The sequence below is a fragment of the Microtus pennsylvanicus genome, chromosome 4 (assembly GCF_037038515.1).
Source record: "Microtus pennsylvanicus isolate mMicPen1 chromosome 4, mMicPen1.hap1, whole genome shotgun sequence".
Classification (NCBI taxonomy): domain Eukaryota; kingdom Metazoa; phylum Chordata; class Mammalia; order Rodentia; family Cricetidae; genus Microtus; species Microtus pennsylvanicus.
The window spans coordinates 22058616-22080210 of record NC_134582.1 but is presented as its reverse complement, the minus strand read 5'-3'; the positions used below and the strand labels follow the sequence as shown (position 1 = coordinate 22080210).

At 39.2% G+C, this 21595-nt stretch overlaps 1 protein-coding gene across 5 annotated transcripts in view; it reads right to left on the bottom strand.

Moving 5' to 3' along the window:
- Positions 1-9638: 9638 nt before the first annotated feature.
- Positions 9639-21595, bottom strand: part of Txnl1 (thioredoxin like 1) — a 28796-nt gene continuing 16839 nt past the window's right edge. The window contains exons 7-10 of one of the 5 annotated variants that reach the window (XR_012910272.1): positions 14683-20591; positions 13970-14253; positions 13337-13379; positions 9639-11994 (exon numbers count right to left, since the gene is read on the bottom strand). Coding sequence is in view for 2 of the 5 variants with exons in the window: in XM_075968489.1 (XP_075824604.1) it covers positions 13341-13379; positions 20487-20591 (144 nt within the window). In the remaining 3 variants the exon portion in view is untranslated. Of the gene's footprint in view, positions 11995-13336; positions 13380-13422; positions 14254-14682; positions 20592-21595 lie in introns of all 5 variants that reach the window. The other 4 variants (XR_012910273.1, XR_012910271.1, XM_075968489.1 and 1 more) reach the window with 4 other exon arrangements.

Here is a 21595-nt window from a genome sequence, read left to right as displayed (position 1 = left end):
GGGTTCATAACTGGCGAATGAATAAGTAAAATGTGATTCATATGAACAGTGAATTTTACTCACCTGTAAAGAATGAAATTATGATCTTTTTCAAGAAAATGGAAAGAGCTTTAGAGTGCGTTAAGCAAAAAATACAAAAACAATCAAAAAGAAAAATAATACATGCTTTCTCGTATCTCTTTATCTCTTAGAAATCCTAGATTTTAATTGGTGTTGTATGTATATGTATGTGGGGGTGAGAAGAAACTAGAAAGGCTATCATGAGAGAGGAAGACGACATTTCAAGGAGGGAGTAATAGAACACACGTGACATGAAAGCAAAAGAGAGGTTACTGGGGGGCAGCAGGAGAGGGGGGAGAAGGTACCAGTAAGAGCCAAGTCTGTATGGTAATACCACAAGGAGGGCTGGGGAGATGGCTCAGCAGGAAAAGCATTTGCCACACAAACATGAGGACCTGAGTTCAGATCCCCAGAACGCATGTAAAAGTTGGGTGCGATAGTGTGTGTACGTAAACCCAGAGTTTCTATGGTGAGATAGAGAACAGAGACATAGGAGAACCCCTTGAAGCTTGCAAAAGCAGTCCAGCATTTGCAACAGTGGAGGAAAGAGCGGGAGAGATAAGGTGTGAAGAGAGGTCCTGTCTCAAACAAGGCAGGTGAGGGGCAATCCCAGAAACTGTCCTCTGATGACCACACATGTACAATCTCACACACTCACACATGTAGACACACATACCATACACATGCACACAAAATAAATGCAGAGGAAAAGTATAAACAGTACCATGATAAAACCCATTACTTTGTATGCCAATTTGGGGGGATTTTTTTGTTGTTGTTTATTCTGAGACAAGGTTTATCTATATAGTACTAGCTTCCCAAGTGCTGGGATCACTGACCATCATGTACACTAATTTTTTAAATTAATACCATCACTGGCGAGCATGTACGCTAATTTTTTAAATTAATACTTATGCAAAAGAATGAAGAGAATTCTCTGAAATTAATGAGTGGATAGATTAATTAATTAATTACTGAGTTAATTAATTACTTTTTTTTTATTTATTATGTATACAATATTCTGTCTGCATGTATGCCTGCAGGCCAGAAGAGGGCACCAGACCTCATTACAGATGGTTGTTAGCCACCATGTGGTTGCCAGGAATTGAACTCAGGACCTCTGGAAGAGCAGGCAGTGCTCTCAACCACTGAGCCATTTCTCCAGCCCCTGAGTTAATTAATTAATGAAAACCTAGCCACTAGGGTAAAGGGTAACAACTGGACTGCCGCTTATACCTGCTGGGAAAGGGAAGCTCAGTTTTCTCCAATAGTGTGACACGGAGTAACTTGTCCTGGAGTACCAGGACAAGCCTGACATTCAGGAGTAGATGATCAACATATAACAGACTCCACAATCTTCTTGTGAGTGCTTTTATTTGATGATAGTTTGGTGGTTGCTTTTGGTTTTGTTTTTAAGTATGATTTCATTTTATTTTACTTGGCTTCGAGGTCTTATTGTTGGATTGATTTTTGCTTGTTTTTTGAGAAAGAACTCAAAGTTGGGTAGAAAGCACTTGGGGAGAGGAAATAATATTTTCAAAATATATATTTAAAGTTAAAATTTCTTTTAAATAATAAAAATTTTTAAAAGAAAATTTTAATCTTTATTTTTAAAGATTTGTGTTATTTTTTTTAACTGTGTGTGTGTACATAGAACTGGATTTTCTGTAGAAAATGGATGCTGGGGATTGAACTGGAGTCCTTGCAAGAGAATCATGCCTTCTTCTTTTTTCTTTTCTTTTCTTTTTTTTTGTTTTTTGTTTTGTTTTTGTTTTTGAGACAGGATTTCTCTGTGTAGCTTTGATGCCTGTCCTGGAACTATCTCTTGTAGACCAGGCTGGCCTCGAACTCATAAAGATCCGCCTGCCTCTGCCTCCCAAGAGCTGGGATTGAAGGCGTGCGCCACCACTGCCTGGCATGAGGATCGTGTCTTCTAAACCACTGAGTCATCTATCTCCAGCCCGAGGCTTAATTTTAAAGAGTCTAGTGATGTGAAGTGTAGGCAGAGACTTCTTTTTCCTTTCCTGACCACTCAGACCCAAATAATCACACAGAAACTGTATTAATTACAACACTGATTAGCCTAGTATCTCAGGCTTCTTATTCGCTAACTCTTACATCTTAAATTAACCCATTTCTATTAATCTGCTTATCACCATGAGACTGTGGCTACTGGTAAAGGTTCCAGGGCATCTGTCTCCTTTGGCAGTTACATGGCATCTCTCTGACTCACCTAATCTCTCCCTATTCCTCTGTTCAGATTTACCACCTGGGTTTATTTTGCCTTGCCATAGGCCAAAGCAGCTTTATTCATCAACCAATAAAGCAACACATACACAGGACATCCCACATCGGTCAAGGACAACAGAAAAGACATGGATACAAGAGTTCTGAATTTTAATAAGAAATGTTCCAGATGTGTACAAGACATTAGGTCAGTTCCCCACATTCCTCTCAATAATGCTCTGTAATTTTCTGTAGACAAATAATGTATTTCTTTAGTTTACTCTTAATAATTATTGTGGGTGCTATAATGAATGAGATTTTTCTAACTTTAATTTTGGGACCTTTCCTCTTCACTATAAAAAAATACAACTGGGCTGGAGAGATGGCTCAGAGGTTAAGAGCACTGATTGCTCTTCCAGGAGTCCTGAGTTCAAGTCCCAGCAACCACATGATGGCTCACAACCATCTGTGAAATCTGGTGCCCTCTTCTGGCCTGCAGGTGTACATGCAGGCAAAACACTATACTTAATAAATAAAATCTTTTAAAAAATACAACTAATTTTGTATACTAATCTCATATACCATTTATAACATGACTGATTTTGCTTATTGTTTTCAGATGAGTTTGAATGGTCATTGATTCTTTAAGCTTTTTTGTAGATAGATGTAGGTATGGAGAGAAGTAGACAGACAGACAGACAGATAATATAATTTGTAAATAAAGATAGTTTTTTAAAACATTCTAATAGAACATTTTAGTTCAATTTCTTGTCTAATTTCCATAACTAGACAGCCTTCTAAAATGAGAAGATTTAAAGCTCTGAAGAAAGGTTTATTACAAGAGAACAGAAGACAGTAAGTTCCCACGCTCATGGATTGGCAAAATCAATATTGTTTTTGTTTGTTTGGGGTTTGTTTGAGTTTTTGGTTTTTTGAGACAAGGTTTCTCTCCTGGAACTCACTCTGTAGACCAGGCTGACCTCAAACTCGCAGAAATCTGTCTCTGCCTCCTGAGTGCTGAGTTTAAAGGTGTGTGCCACCACCACCCAGTTGAGAATTAATATTGTAAAGATGGGTTATATTACCCAAAGCAACCCATCTTCACATGCCTGCATGTACCAGCCCCAATTAAATGTTTTCCTTTATAAGAGTTGCTGTCGGGGCTGGAGAGATGGCTCAGCGGTTAAGAGCATTGCCTGCTCTTCCAAAGGTCATGAGTTCAATTCCCGGCAACCACATGGTGGCTCACAACCATCTGTAATGAGGTCTGCTGCCCTCTTCTGGTCTGCAGACATACGTACAGACAGAATATTGTATACCGTATACATAATAAATAAATAAGTATTTTAAAAAAAAAGAGTTGCTGTGATTATGGTGTGTCTTCACAGCATTAGAAACCATAACTAAGACTCAGGGATGGGGTATCGCTGTGATATGCCTGTCCATGCCTTTGTTTGGAGCGCTATGGCTTTGGGGACTTTAGATTATGAAAACAGTGGAATGCTTTAATCTGGGCTTAATAGACACGGAAAACAGTGGTGCTAAGGATGACTTGAAATGTGGAGGCCTGGATCATGAACCTGGTGTGCCCTAATATTGAAATGAAATGTGGTGGCATGTTCGTTCATGTGCCTGTTGTGGTCTAGGACCAGCATTGGCATCACCTGCTGCAGGCCTGTTCTCTCACCTGCCGCTTCCCAGCTTCACCTGGTGACATGGGCTATGCTATTTCCTTACCTGTCATGCCCCAGTACCACCACGTGGCAGCTTGGCACACCTGACATGTCCCAAATCCACTAAGTAGCAGTGTGGACGAGCCTGTTAACACACCTTCTGTGTCCCAGCACCATGTGGCACCAGGAGTGGGCCTGTTCACACATCTTCTGAATATAGAGTCACAATGTAGTCATACGGCCAGACCTATTTAAGACTGTTCCATCTTTCAGTGACACACTTGGCCATGCTGGACCACCTGTTTACAAGCCTAGTCTCAGTGCCAACCTCTGGCATCACGTGTCCACCTGTTCTCATCCCTGCTGTGTCCCATCAACACACGTCAGCATGGGCATGCATGTTCAAGGCTACCTACCATGTGCCAGCATCACGACATGAGGGCGTGTGCACCTCTGGTTACAAGCATGCCATGCCCCAGTGCCACCTTCTGACGGCACGGCATTCCTGTTAACACACACCTGCTGTTTCTGAGCCCCCACTCCCGACTGCATGGGCACACCTGCTTTTAGGCATTCTGTGTCCCAGCACCGCCACCTGGTGGCACAGGCAGAACTGTTCTCGTGCCTGCCTTGTTCCGGGATTGCTCCTACGCATTCTATGTGTCAACGCTGTTGCCTGGTGGCATGGGGTGCCCTATTTGCACCAGTGCCACCGCACACTGGTGCAGGCACACCTATTGATGACCCTGCCATGTAACAGCTGACATACAGCAGCCCCGGCAAGCCTGTTGTCACAACAGTGATGTCCAAGCGCCACCACATGGCTGCATGGCTCTATGTTCTGTTAGCCTGTCGTTCCCCAAGGCTGCCATGTGGTAGTGTGGGCATGCCTATTTACATACCCGCCGTGTCTCCACATCATAACATGGCGGCATAGGTATGCATGTCTGTGCCTGCCAGTGCTACAGTGCACAGGGACACTTGTTCACACCCACACTGTGTCCAGGGGCTCACACACAGTGGCACATGCATGCAATTTAACACACCTGTGGCACTCCAGTACTTCCGCATCATGGCACATTCGTGAACGTGTGCATGTCTTCTGGTTCTAGGACAGTCAAGTGCTGGAGTGGGCACACCCATTCACACGTTTGCCATGTGACAGTTCAGATAATCCTGCCAGGTCCCAGGCCACCACATGGCGGCAAGGCTCTCCTGTTCGTGCATCTGCCGTGTCCCAGTGGCCCCGTGTGCTGGTCCGAGCATACATGCTTACATACCTCCTCAGACCTAGAGCCACCAAATTGCAGGCTGCGCGTGTGTGTTCATGGCTGCCGTATCCCTGCACTGCTGCTTGGCAGTGCATCACATCTCTTTGCACACCTGCTGTGTCCCAGGGCTGAAATGTGGCATTATTGCTACGTCTAGTGACCATCACATGACTGTGCAGGCTTGAAGGTACTTTGCAGGCAAAGCCGTCTGGCAGCATAAAAGCTGGTGTTTGTGCCTGCTGTGTCTCCACCTGGTGGCACAGGATGCTTGTTCATGCACATGCTGAGTCCCAGTATGACTTATGGTGTCACCAGCAGGCCTGGTTACACTTCTGCCAATCTGGAGCTGCCATGTGCCAGCAAAACCACACATGCTCCCATTGGTTCCATCTCTCAGTCAGTGCTGCCATGGGGCGACGACTACTCACCTGTCACAAAGCCTTTGACTCCCCAGCACTGCCTTCTGATGACACAGGAACCCCTACCTGCCCTTACCCACACTGTGTCCCATACTGTGGCAACACAGGCATAACTCTATGTGGACTTGCTGTGTCCCAGTGCCACCATGCAACAACATGGCCATGCCGGTTTCCATGCATGACAGATGTATCCAGTGCCTGCAGGCAGCTGTGTGGATACCCTTGTCCCAGGCCTGCTAGTCCCAGCACCACGGTGTGGGAATGCAGCTCGCCTGCCATGTCCAGGGCACCCTGGTGGCAGAGGCACATCTGTTTGCATGCCTGCAGGGTCACAGTGCCACTGTATGGCAGCACAGTGCACCTGTTTCCTTGCTATCTACGCCCCTGAGCCTCTGGCCAGATCACGCATGTTAGGTGTTTCCCGTTCCCTAGAGCTACCACATAGCGGGGTAGGAATGCCTGCTAGCAAACACACCATGTTCCACTACTGCCGTGCTGCGATGCTGGAACACATGTTTGCACATCTGCTACATCCCAGTGGCACCGTGTAGTAGTGTGGGCATCCACATTCAAGCACATGCCCTGGTCCAGTGTCAACATGTGGTGGCAGGACACTCCTGCTCCTGTGCCTGCCGTTTCACAGGCTGCCGAGACTGTCAAGTGGCATTGTAGGCACGCCGGCTTGTGTGCCTGCTGCGTCCGAGTGTCGCCACACGGTGGCCTGAATGCTTGCTAGTAGCTGCTGCACCCCAGTGCCACCACCCAATGCCACAGTATGCCTACTTTTGCACCCACCGTGTTCCAGCACCCACACGTGGGCAGACCTGTCTACATGGGTGTGAAGTCTGGAGTGGCACATGGCGCTGCACCCACACCGGCTTGTACCCATGCAGTCTTCCAGTGCCGCCACATGGTGGTGCTGGCTTTCCTCCTGGGAATCCTGTGGTGGAGCACAAATAGTAAAAACCCAGAGACAGATACTGGGGTTCAACCTGAAGATCAGAAAAGCAAAAGCAGCCAAGCCACTAGAGAGCTCTTACCTCTTCAAAATCTTCAAACTGAAAGAGAGCAAGTTCCTTTTCTCCTGCAGTAGGGTTAGGTCTGTCCCAGTGCTTGCCACGTCAGTGTCACCAAATGGTAGGATGGCCATGTCTGTTGACATACCTGCTATCCACATATGTGAAGGTGCAGGTATGCATGTTTGAGTCCCAGAACCACCACACCATGGTACAGCATCCCTGCTCGTGTCCCAGCACCACAGTGTGATGGTATGGGCACTTATTCATGTGCCTGCCATACACCAGTGTTGCCATATGGTTGCATGTTCCCATTCTTGCAACGTACCAGCCCTGTGGCATGACACACCTGTTCGCTTATCTGCCGTGTAGTGCTGCCCTGTGATGGCACAGATGCACACTTTGTGACTGACACATCCCAGAGATGCTACCTGGTGACACGCATGTGCCTTTCCCCACTACACACCTTTGTGCACCTGTGCTGTGTACCAATGCTGTCATTGGGCAATAGTTACCTTTTCTATTGTAAAAGATACCATGACCAAAGCAACTTAAGAGAAACCATTTAACTGGGGACTTGCTCAGTTTCAGGGGGTGAATCCATGAATATCAAGGTGGGGAGCATGCAAAAGGCAGGCAGGCAGGCATGGTATTGGAGCAGCAGCTGAGAGCTTCTTTTTTTTTAAGCTTTAATGATCTACTTTAATTTGTTCTCTATACTTATCACTAAAAATTAAGATAACAAGATTGCCTTTATTACAAATTTCTGTAAACAAGAAAACCCAAAGATCTATTCCAATTATTACCTTCTAAACCACAACACCCCTAAATTCTATTGACATTCTTTCAAGTTATTGAACTTAACCCCAGACTTGAGTTAAGCCAAGACTCACTCTTGATTCTTTAGGTCAAATTAAATTCATTCACGTGCATTCAAACTTCCATTCTATATATCATGTAACGGTAACTGTCCCACAAACCAGAGGCAGATGGCCCGGCAAGTGCTCTTGAAAACCCACCCCCAGAGACATTCCTCCTCCAATAAGGCCACACCTCCTAATCCTTCCCAAACAGTTCACCAGCTAGGGAGGAAGCATTCGAATGCATGAGCCTGCGGGTGCCATGCTCACTCAGGCATCCCACCCAGGAAGGGCATGGACAAAAACTCTGGAGATAAAAGGAATAAATGGTGTCACTTAGTGAGCACTGACATTTTCCATTTTAGTCTATGCTTCTGAATCATTCAGAAAATGAACTTTTCGCCCAAACGGTGGGGGTGCATGTCTTAAATCCCAGCACTTGGGAGGCAGAGGTAGGAGGATCTCTGTGAGTTCAAGGCCAACCTGGGTCTCCTAGAGCTCCAAGAGCTCCAGGACAGCCAGAGAAACCATCTTGGGGAGAAAATTTTTTTTTTCTTCTTTCTGTATCCTTTCTAAGCATGCTTTAATACTTTGTGTCCCCAAACATTTCTGGCACCCTTACTTTCTCTAAAGCCCCCACCACCACACACACAGCTGCTTGTGTCTGACCTCCACATCATTCTGCACAGCTGTTCTAATGCTCTACTCTCTAGTAAGTAGTTAGTGAATTCACTGTCCTGGGCTTGTTCTAAATTCTAATAAAATTGTCCTTAAGCATAAAATTGAGGCCATTCTTAAATTCTCTTGTTAATGAAACCACCAACATATTTCAAACTTGCCATGATTTATGACTTTGCTCTGTAAAACTTCATGAAAAATAAAAAAAGCATCTGCATAGAAACAGAGTTTGAGGAAACTTAAATGTGTTCCTAGGCCATGGTCACTAAAGAAGTATCTCCAAAATCAACTACCTCTTACTTCCTTTACAAAATGTATTTTATGCCAGAGGTGTTTGTGCATGCCTTTAAACCCAGCACTCGGGAGGCAGAAGCAGGATCTCTTTGTGTCTGAGGCCAGCCTGGTCTACATAGTTAAGTTGCAGGACAGCCTTACTTAGTGAGACCCTGTCTCAAATAAATAAACAAACAAATATAAATATTAAAAATGTATTTTATTAACGACACTAAAAACGTCAAGAGGAATTCCAATTCCCGCTGGTTCAGTATTTCTCAAACATGATAACCAAATGAGGTAAATAGACAATTAAGACATTGAAATGTTCATAAGTAAGGACTTAAGAAACCCCAGACAATAGAGTAATTTTCTTTGGTGTAATAAAGAAACCAAAGGTATTGATTGATATTGATTCAAATAAGGAACATACCAGCAACCTTATAGTTAAATTATTAGATAAAACTAATCCTTTGTTCTTCCTGGTGAAAATTCATACAATCTCAAAAGCCCACACCAGTTCCAGTTAACTCTACCTCTTACTTCCAGATCAGATGTAACCAGGCATTCCACTACTGCTCCAGAACATGCTTGCTTGCTGCCATGCTCCCCAACATAAAGGTCACAAACTCATTCTCTGAAACTGTTAAGCCCCAATGAACTCTTCTATAACACCCTTGGCCAGGAATATTCACAGCAATAGATAGGTAACTAAGACGCATACACATATACATGTATGTATATCTAAAATACAACCTGCCAAGCCCATTTAGTGTTGCTCAGATTATGTATTTAAGGGTTGACCACTTGGGATTGTGTTATTGGGATTGACCAATCCTAAGTGGTCAATCCTAAACACATATAAACACCAAAAAAAGGCTTTTCCCTGAATAAGATTAATTCTTAGTAGCTTTTCTTTTAGATATGGGGCCTTACAAAATTTCCTCACCTCCTTTTGGCATGCCAACTGGTACAGGTCTTGTTCATGTTACCATATTGTTAAGATCTGATGGGTGTAACTCTATCATATATAGACGACTGCATCTCCTGGCCTACGTTGTGGTCCCCAGACTCTCAATATAAACATAAGAACTAATGATAGCCATGAATAAAATGTTTGGATTAAATGTACACTCATAGCAAAAACTATGAATACCACAAAAAAGCCTTATACATCTTTAATCATTTAGACAAACATGGCTGGTAGACAGCTAAGTGACTACCTCCATCCAATACATTCATATACAAGAGGGGGCACTTAGTCCCTGACAGCCAGACAGTCAAAGCACTTTTATAAAGGACCAATACGAACACAACAGTACAGTAACAAGTGCTAGTCTCATTCTTAGGTTTCCTCTGACAAAACCTTCCTATGGCACTGTTTCTGCTGACAAAGTATTTCACTATATGTCTTGATAAGAAAAACAAGATGCATACAAATAGATTGTTTTTAGACAAATATAGTTTGACAAAATATAGCTTGACAAAACAAACTAATATTTGTTTTCTAGAAAACACTAATGTTAAAATAACCAAGGTTACATATTCCTCATGTTCTTTTCTGGAAAACTGTTACATGTAAATATTTTATATGTGTGTATACATATATTTACAGGTAACTATGTACTGTTTAGTTTAACAGAAGCATTTTAGCTTGATGTTTTACATGTCAACTAAGTGTTTTTATTTTTTTGCACAAAGAAAACTTGTGACACATATAGGCTTCCTACTAGCATTCCTCACAATTTACAACTTGAATGACAGAATATCTGTATGCTGCAATAAAGTTACAGAAGTCATATGACAACAAAAATCTGATGTCTGAACCTTTGCAAATGTGAAGCTACTTCTACTTGGTTTTTCATTTACACTTGAGATGAGGCACTTCAATGATTACCCAAAAAGGGCAAGTATAAACTAAAACTCTTGATGTTAATCTTGTTCTTCATTCAGGTGTGATTAACTTCAGATGGTTTGCATTATAAACTTTTATTTTTTGTCTTCCTTTTGTTCTAAGTCAACAAGACTGTGAAATACATAGGATACAAACATCACAGATCAGTTACTGTGCTCACAAACAAATGAACTGAACATTACCTGACAACACAAGTTTCAGAAGAGGGCTACTTCAACACTAAAACTTCCACAGCTTTATCACAACTGTGTGTAAATACATTAGTATTGAAAGGGCAAATCTCGGCACTATTTCTAGATAAAAATGTCCTCAAATGCATTAACTGAATTACAAGCTATAATCTTACATATGCTTTTAAAATACTGAATTAAAAGATAAATTCATAGGGCTGGAGCAGCAGCCCTGTAGAGGCCTACATTCAGTTCCCAAGCATCTGTCACACCTATCCTTGAGGTTTTGATGCTCTTCCAGTCTACATATACATGAATATACACACACAGAGGAGGCCAAACACATTTTGCACACATGAAATAAAAAAACATTAAATTTTCCAATATTTTAGTCTATGTTCAATTGTAAGGTTAAAAAAGCACATAAGAACAAATATTTTGTTTAGCCAGTTTTTTGTAAAAGATCGTTAAAACCAGTTAGGATGACTCACTTTCAACCTTAAATTGTATATTGTACCTATGCATTTATAGTGAATGTTTGGAGAGTTTAATTAATAAATATTAGATTAGATACTAAATTCCCATTTTTCCATAAGTTCACTGTATTATATTTTGCCAACTGTTTGAATTCAATATTAATACCTTTATTATTAAAGAAAATATCTGACTCTAAGTTTTAGGTTTATACAAAAAGAGTTAAAATCTTGACATGAGACCAGGTTTGGTGGTACATGCCTACAATCCCAGCCTTTGGGAGGTAGGCACAAAAGGGTATAAATGATGAGGCTAGCCTATGCTATATAGCAAGACTCTCCCCTAAAAACAGAGCATTTGTAGACCTGTTAACTACCAGTGATAGATAAGATTAGTGGCTGTTTATAATTTGAGGAAATTTATAAAGCCTAGATATGCCCAAATATCTTTTGATAAAATACAAAGTCAATACTCACTCAAACATGGTTATTCCAAATCCATGCATCAAAACATTCCACATGTGTAGACACATTTCAAATCCATGTATCAAAACACTCTACATGTGCAGACAGTACTCTGAATTCCTCTAACATTCTATTCCTCTAGAGACAGACTAGCTTGTAGCCAATGGGATTTCAGACACAGCTCTTCTAAAACAAAAAGTTAGCCAATATTCAAATAAGAACAAGAGAGAGAATGCATTTATATAGAATGACAAAATTTAAGCTTGGCAAAAGTACTGACTTTTATTATTTACAACTGCATGTATCAAGATTACAACAGAAACACTAGTGATACCATCTGAACAAAAGCAATGATTTATTGGTAATGGCAACAAATAATAGATTAACAGTTTCCGAAGAGAATCAAGCAATTATCCAGGAGCTGCAAATCTGACTGCAGTTAAGTCTTCCAGTGTCTTTTGTACCCTAATGACTTTCTCCTTTTTTGCCAACTACCTAGAAAAACAAAAATAAAAAAATTATGTACAATTTAATGATTCTAAATTATGTTTTAAAATAATACTAACATGGTAATAATTTCAAATGACTTTAGTCCTTTTGTCTTGGTATTACTTTTTAATCCTTGAACCTTTTCTGCATGCACTGTGCTTGTATTGTGGCAGCAAACTGTGACGCCCCTCCCTCTAAACACAAGGAATTAAACACATGCAAGCTATTTCCGGTTTCCCATTCTGTTTTAAGTAATATAATTTTTCCAAACCAGGTTGACAGTTTAGAGAAGTTAATAATAATAATAATAAAAGATGCTATCAGCAAAACATTCTTAGTGTACTAGTTTTAAGCAATTAGAAATCAAATGTCAATAACAAAATCTGTATTTAAAAGAATACATTAAATTCATGTCTTCATATCAACTGATGGGTTTCTAGGCATTTCCTTCAATATGTAAACATGAAATGAAAACAGAATGAAAATGATGAATTCTTTCTAGCTTTTAAAAAAACCTGGTTGCTAGAAATAGACTGTAAGAAATGTAAAAAATAAACTGTGCATCTGAGTGATTAAAAAAAGTCCTGAAGTCTGTAAAAATACCTGATTCCTATAAATGTAGTGCCCAAAAATAAATAAATGAATAACAAAGCAAAAAGAACCTAGTGTCTACTAGTAAGTCATGAAAACAGGTTCTCTGTTGGTTCTGTGGTAGAGTAATTTATCTAAAGAACAGAGTTTATCATTAGTTAATATATCTTCACAGCATAAATATCTCAATAAATCCCTCTATAATGTACTACATACTATACATACACACATACATACACATGCATTAATAAAAGTGATTCTGTTCTTAATGGTAATGTCTACAGGTCACTAATACATGTCTGGTCTATAACAGAAAATAGCTAGGTCAATGCCATTCATGAAAAAAATACTTAAAAACTATTTCCATTGAGAATTATTAACCACAGAAAGTAATGTTTTTAATTTTTGTTGTAGTTTGTTTTTTCCCTCAACCAGGGAAAACGTTTCAAGAAATTCCTCTTTGGTCCATGCAAACTATGGTAAACTAGTTCAGAAGTCCAAGGGACAATAGTGTCAAAAAGAGAAAAGTGGACAAGAGTAAGAAAAACGGGGCTTTAAAATACACCAGAATGCAAGGGAGATGGTACCACCTGTACCATAAGTGAATTTTAGCTGACAGACAATAACAGCATTATTGACCACTATATTACTTAGGAAATGCAAAACACAGAGCTATTAGATTAAGCAAAAGAAAACAATTAATATCATAACAAAATTTTAGAAGATGTGATACAGCAGAAGATGCAAGTCTGCATACTGTTTCACAGGGTGACAACTCTCAACTTGCCAATATGTATTCTCTGTAAAAAAAGAAGAAATTCAGCATTCCATGCGGATTCTTACCCCAAACATAAAGCTCTTTCATTCTGTTTTAAGTCTTTATGTTACATCTCAGATAAACAAAGTCTAGGTACATCAAAATTAGATGTTAAAAACTTTCATTCACTAAAGAATCCATTGGTCTTCCACATTAGAGTTTTAACCCAGCCTGTTTAGTCCATACATTCTTCAACTGGACTTGAGCTCACATGGGTAAGCACGAGAGAATACAACCACAAAAAGATTTTGTGGCAAATGTTCCAATAAGAAAATTCACAATTTGCAACTAAAACCAAAAAGTATGTAACACTGCTCTAGTTAGAAAAAAAAAGAACAAAAAAGTTATATTTACTTTCCAAAACAATTCTCCTGTTCCTAAAATATAAAACTCTAAAATGGATAAAAATATTACTCAACTAATTACGCTTGAAAGCACTTTTAACATAAGTTTTACTCCAAAATTATTTCTTAAAATATTGAACAAAATTAAATAGGAAACATCAGAAGGTTAAAAAAAACAAAAATAAAACTGCCTTATGAGCAACATAATATGGTAAGAAAATTAAGGCACCTATAATTGCAAGCAAAATAAAGGGCCAACTGAGAGTCATGAGTGGGATGAAATCTGAAGGAAGAGGTGGTTGAGGCAATCTAGGTAACAAGAAGGCTGATCCAGATGCTGAAGCTGAAGAAATCTCGCAGCAACAATTGAGGACATGGGGAGGGTGAGAGTAGGTAGGTGACAGATGAGTAATGAAGCAAGGAAGGGGTACAAGGAGACAAAGTCTATCTTTATATTACTTCATTAAAAAGGAAAATCTTCCAGTTTTAGTTCATTGAGTTGTATTAAAAAAGCTGAAAAATAAACAAATAGAAATATTATAAAAATAGCGTATGTGGTAAATGGCCAGTTTAGAAAAATCTACTTTATAAAAAGTGATAAAAACGTGATCTACTTTTCACATGCACCTTGTTACCTAAGAAGCAAAAGCCCCAATTTTGTCACTTTTGCACACCAGTATTTTAATATAAAGCAATCTACGTAAAAAGCCTACTTTAGCAAAGAAAATATTTACTCTTAATTAAAATTGCAAGCTTTTCATGCTGTACCATGAAGAATGCATTTACAGCAAATAGCCAAGTATGCATGATGCCTTTGAGGGCCAAAACAGACAAATAGAGGGTGTTTTCTATTCTAGCAAATCTAAAGTGAACTTACAAAGCTGTAACAACATGCAAAGTCATCTAACGTAGCTATCCACAACCAAGATGTATCCATATTACCTTCGCTTCTGTCAACTTAGTGATGTAAAGGGAGGTCAGTGACATGCTGAAAACTAAAATCATCTACAAAGAACTCACACACAGAAGATATACACTGAAAATACTTAAAACTTTCTATTTCACGATCCATTAAATCATTTTACATAGATCTCTCTCCTCACTGTAGAAAAGTTATCAAACCTATCTTCACTGAATATAGGATACACACCAAATATACTTTGAAAATTTAAAAATCATAACATAGATCCTTTTAATTTCAGATTAAACTGTCAAAGGAAAGATGGTTGTGAAGGAAAAAACATCACTGGCTGGAAACATGAGACTACTGTAACTGTGTGTTACGCTTATATTGCCCTGAAAGAACACAATCCAGTTACAAACAGGGAGAATGACTGCCGTGACATGGTAATACAGGAGTAGGAAAGTCAAATGCATTACTGTTCCAAACTTAGAATCCAAAACTCATCGAAAGTTAGTGACAAACTCTGTAAAAGGACCAAATAAGCCAATCTCACATAAATCCTCCTATGCTTTTCTGCATTCAAATTATTGTTTCTTAAATATAAAAATAACCCTAAAAGAAAATGAGTGACTGCAAGCAGAATAAATCTTTTTTTTTTAAATATTTATTTATTTATTATGTATACAATATTCTGTCTGTGTGTATGTCTGCAAGCCAGAAGAGGGCGCCAGATCTCATTACAGATGGTTGTGAGCCACCATGTGGTTGCTGGGAATTGAACTCAGAACCTTTGGAAGAGCAGGCAATGCTCTTAACCGCTGAGCCATCTCTCCAGCCCCAGAATAAATCTAAACCAGAACTAAAGAAGCAATGTAATATTAAAATGCTTAATATAGCCAAGGAAAGCATTCAACCAATTAAAATTTCAATTTTGAAATCAAAGGACTCCGAGTCCTGTTCTTAAATTCTTATAGCAGTTCCAACAGTGCTGCTAGGGACCCTAAAGCTGCTCATTGAAGACACCTACGGCATAATACTAAGCATTTATTTACTTGTTAAATTCTCTTTCTTTTTCAAATACATATTTTGTTTTCAATGGAAACATGGGCTGAGTACAAAAACAGATATTACCATAACTCTATTAGGCTAGTAAAGAAATTCATAAAAACATAAAGCTGCACTTCTCTTATTAAGTGTTTTTTCATTTCGAAAAGGGATTGAGTTTTTAAATTTTATTTTAAGTGTATAAGCGTTTTGCCTCTATGTATATAGGTGGAAGGTGTGTGTGCCTGGTGCCAGCAGAGATCAGAAGAGGATGTCTGAAACCCTGAAACTGAGTTCCAGACAGGTGAGCCACCTGATGGGGGAGTGTCATGTATCAATCTGTTGATTTCATTGGTTAAGCAATAAAGAAACTGCTAGGCCCATTTGATAGGCCCACCCTTAGGTGGGAGGAGTAAACAGAACAGAACGCTGGGAGGAAGAGGAAGTGAGGTCAGACTCGACAGCTCTCCTCTCCAGAGCAGACGCCTTCAGAGAGACACCATGCTGCCCGCTCCAGGGAAGATGCACGCTATGAAGCTCCGACCCAGGATGGACATAGGCTAGAATCTTCCCGGTAAGCGCACCTAGGGGCGCTACACAGATGATTAGAAATGGGCTAAATTAATATGTGAGAATTAGCCTAGAAGAGGCTAGATAGAAATGGGCCAAAGCAGTGTTTAAATGAATACAGTGTCTGTGTAATTATTTCGGGTAAAGCTAGCCGAGCCGGGCAGGCGGCTGGGGTGTTTGGGGACGCAACCCCACCGCCGCTCCATATTACTACAGCCACCAAATCGAATCTGGGTCCTTTATGAGAGCAACAAGTGCTCTTAACTACTAAACTGCCTTTCCGCGTCATGGAGAGTGTACATTTCATTAGAAATATCACTCCTAATTTATAATGAATTTATTAATTATAGTTTTTTTTAAAATTCCCAGTTTATTTTTGTTAAGGTCCCATACTGGTAGCAATCACCCTCTCTCAACCAAGCTTGCAGGAAAGCGGTTGGACCTAGAAAAGATTCTGAGTGAAGTAACCCAGATCCAGAAAGACACACACTGCGCTGCCTGCTCTCTCTCACCTGTGGTTCCTACACCGATCTTCAGATGTGAGTGTACAACATGGAGTGTCACAGAAACAAGTATAAAGGGACCATGGGGTGGAGGTGGGGTCTGAGGGGAAGAGCAGGATAGGTGATATGAAGTGGCAAATGGCAAGGGACTCCAAACAGAGAAGCGGGAGACCAATTCCAATGTGGTTTGATAATCAAGGAATCATATTTTATATTTGCCTACAATTATACAAAATGTATATTAGCATACACACACATCATAAAAGAAGTTAAGCTACTTGCACTAACAATGCTCCCAACAAGAACCACAGACTAACAAAAATCTCAGTATCGGACTCAAGAAACCTTTTCTTGGTCAGTGTAGTCCAAATGACTACCAAAACCAGATTACCATGTGGCCCTTGGTTGTCTCTCAGGGGTTGAAGTTAAGACCCTATTGCTGAAAACCAAACATTGAGGATACATGACTCAAATGACTTGAGCTGGATCTGACCTGAAAGCCTCTTCCTGTGGTCTAACATTCATGATTCCAGAAAATACTATAAAAACTATCAGAGGAAGGAAGCAATTAATTAGCCCTATTTAGCTGCAACACCTATGAACCACAACAAGTACCACACAGCAAGAAATGCATACAAGTGCAAGAAGTGGCATTCACATGTTGGTTGCAACCAAGAACTGTCAGCTTCCCAGGGCTAGATCTTAGAAAACAATCTATTACTGACATTTTGTTAGACCAGCATAATCCTTCCCACATTCTAAATCTTATCCTTACATCCTCATGTAAGTGTGGCCACCATATCTCACCAAAGCTTTTCCTTACATAAAAAGAAAACGAACTCAATGCAGAGATCATGGGGAGCCTGCTCCAGTGGATATGTCTACATAAGAGCTCCTGAATCTCCGGTTGAGGGAACAATGTGGAAGAGGGGGGAAAGAAAGAGTCTAAGAGACACTGTTGCAAGTCAGCTGTAAAACAGTATCCTAGAAACGGCTGTATAAACAAGACAGGAACAATAGCAAAAATCAATGGGCCTTTTAATGTTGAAGTATCCATCTTACAGACAAAGCACTACAGGGAACTATTGACTTCTCGCAGAAGAAAACTTGGCCTCTCCCACAGATGAGTTGGCTGTTCCATGCTGAATAGTCAGGTTTAAAACCATATACATGAAAAGAACAAAAACAGTACAGCTGGTTGTAAAACAAATAGTAATAATATGAGTATGTAATAATAAATAATAATAAAAGAGGCTATAAAATTGAGATTGAGTGTGTGTAGAAGCCTGAGGGAGGGTATTTTGCTAATGGACTTAAAAATAGGAGGGGACTGAAGGAGCCAAGATATTGATATAATTCTCTTTTACTTAAAAACATTAAAAATATTGTTGCTAATATATAATAGACTTATTAATTGTAATTTAAAATTGTTCCAATTCCACTTTTTCTTTCTGAATCTCACTCTTAAACCTAGGAGGCCTCAAACTTGATAGCAACCATAGTACCTCAACTTTCCAAGAGCTGAAATAACAATTATGATTCACTCTACCAGGATTCTCAGGTCAATTTTGATTAAATAAATTTTAATAAAACTCTTCTTGATCCTCAATCACCTTTCATATTTTAAATGATACCTGATACTGAGAAGTTTAAGAACTGCTACTTTTAATGTAAAATGAATTTAAAAAATAAATTAAAAAAGAACTGCTACTTTTTCCATGATTTAAATAAGGTGGAAAAGGTAAAGTAAACAAATAATGGGGGCTGGAGAGATGGCTCAGAGGTTAAGAGCACTGACTGCTCTTCCAGAGGTCCTGAGTTCAATTCCCAGCAACCACATGGTGGCTCACAGCCATCTGTAATGAGATCTGGTGCCCTCTTCTGGCATGTAAGCATACATGGAAGGAATGTTGTATACATAATAAATAAATAAATCTTTTTAAAAAAAAGTAAACAAATAATATAAAACAAATATTCCTAAGCAAGTGCACCTCCTAAAAGCAGCTTTGGCAGTCAATGAGAACAGACCAAGTGACTAGATGGATGTGAGACAAATACTTAAGTCAGTTAATAAGGCAAACCAGAAAGATTACAACTGAATAGCTGACTGGTAAAAATGCAGAAGCGAATGTTACTTCCGTTAAAACAAGTTGAATAAGCATAAGCTGAAAGTACAATAGGATATTGACACAAAACACTTAATGACAGGAAGACATTAACCTGGCTTACAGTAACAAATCTTACAAAAGAATTAAGCTGGTAACAAACTGCAACAAACAGTTAAAACCAATGCCAATGGAATTCCATTCAAGCCAGAAAAGCAGACAGCCAGACCATCTCTGTTGCCCACACATTTTCACTGGAAAATAAATCCTATAGGGTAAAAATAAAGCTGCTTGATACCTGCTTCTTCTGACCAAGCATTATGCACATACTAAACACCTGGGTACATCATCATTCCTACAGCTCCCAGAACTTAATATGCTATGAGATAGTAAGAGTGACTAAAAATTAACCAGCAAAAGTATGTGTTATCCAAGCTTTCCTTTTTTTTTTAACCCAACATGTACCTCATAGAACCAACCACTGTTAAACAATTTAACTAATTTTCTATAATTAAATCAGGTCTGCAGATATCATCAAAAAGAGAAAGTTTTTAGGATCTTCTAATTCCATAAAACAATTCCTTGTATAAAGTATGCTGGGAACTTCCTCCTCCATGAACTGGCAGCTCTAAGGAAACTCATCCCTGCTAATCAGCTCAAGTCCTAAACCACTGGCCAAGTGCAGTCAGCCATTCTCATGTGGCCAATGTTTCCTGTGCGGTCACACATCTCATATACCGCTGTAGGTTGTATACTGCTGTAGGTTGTATACTGCTGTAGGTTGTATACTGCTGTAGGCTGTATACTGCTGTAGGTTGGCATGAAGACAGATTTTAGGAGCACCTCATGATCTTGTTTTGTGTATTTAAGCACCACCCACACAACTGCTACTAATAAGAAGCTGCCCCAGAAAGCACGAGAACAGGCTGACCTTGTTCCCCAAAGTCCTGGATACCTGGTAAGTTCCATGGAAACCTTCAGGGCTACACATTACACATAATTACTTTAAATATATTTGCTAAAATGTGTCCTTTTTTTTTTGTTTTGCTTTGTTTTGTTTTCAAGACAGGGTTTCTCTGTGTAATTGTCTTAGCTGTCCTGGAACTCACTATGTAGACCAGGCTGGCCTCCAACTCACTCAGATCTGCCTGCCTCTGCCTCCCAAGTGCTGGGATTAAAGGCGTGCGCCACTACTGCCTGTCTGTAATGTGTCATTTTAAGACACATACAATGCTTGGAAAATTATAACATATCCATATGTTAAAGTTACTCAAGTCATTGTAAATACATTTTCATTTTTTGTCAGCTGAATCCTTAAACATCTTACTATGCCTTTCAAGCAATAATTTAATTATAATTTCCCTATTATACCTAAGCATTTTTGTAATCAGACTATTATTTTTACTCAGATATCATTCATTAACATTTATTCTATCAATTTAGAGTTATATTTACTGAAGATTTCTTTTAGTTAAATATCTCAACATGTAGCATTCACTTAACCTTCCATGAGATAGTTTTGAATCTTTATGTTTAAAAACAATGACAAATAAAATATAAGGAATTATTCCTTTTAAACTGTATTTGTATTTTCCTTAATTATCATTTGAACAAACTTACTCGTTTGAAGTCATTCATATTTGTTGCCTGCACTGGAGTACCAATGAAAGTAAAATACGAAATTCTCGTTGTCTCTTCTTCACCTTGATTAGACTGAACGAATAACTACAAAAAAACAAATCACATTTATAATTTTTAATTACAATCTATTTTTAATGAGCATGCTTTAGATTTAATTTGTTTTCTTAATAAAAATACCTTCCACCTTTGTAAGAATTAATCAAGACTTCATAACACACTAGTGTTCCTAAAAAATTGCCCATTCCCTGTCTATCCTGCAGATCTCACTTTCTCTAGAAATGCCCTGGCAAGACGCCCACATACGGAAGTTCACAGCAGTTTAATATGATGGTATAGAGAAGTCATAATTAAATTCTTTACAGAGAACACTGAAAAAGTGTGAAATTCATGATTACAATGGGTAGACTGCTGTTGATAATTTTATTAAAATCAGTCTTTCAACTATGGAAAATCTCTGTAGTTGTATTCTTTCTAATATTCATGCACCCATTCTATTTCCTTGAATACGAGAAGAAATGATAGTGGAAATCTGTTCCTAAGGCTATGCTCTGGCCTTTGATGTGTTTGAAAGCCTGACTCTAAACTCTTTTATTTTAAAATTTCCCTCAGTATATAAAGAATAGAAGCAAAAAAGAGTCCTCCATTAAAAAAATACGATAATGTAAAAATGTTCTCTGTTTAAAAATATTGTCTATCGGGCTGGAGAGATGGCTCAGTGGTTAAGAGCATTGCCTGCTCTTCCAAAGGTCCTGAGTTCAATTCCCGGCAACCACATGGTGGCTCACAACCATCTGTAATGAGGTCTGATGCCCTCTTCTGACCTGCAGGCATACACGCAGACAGAATATTGTATACATAATAAATAAATATTTTAAAAAAATATTGTCTCTCACTGGACAGCAAGCACAGGGCCTGCATGAATCTGCACTAGGTTCTCTGCATTATGTATCATAGCTGAGGTTTAGTGTTTTTATGGGTGAGTGAGTGAACAAGTGGGTCTAATACTTATGCCTTTTCTCGGGTTCTTTTCCTTCTGTTGATTTGTCCTGTTCAACTTTGTTTGTTTTTTTCTGTTTGTTTGTTTTTTT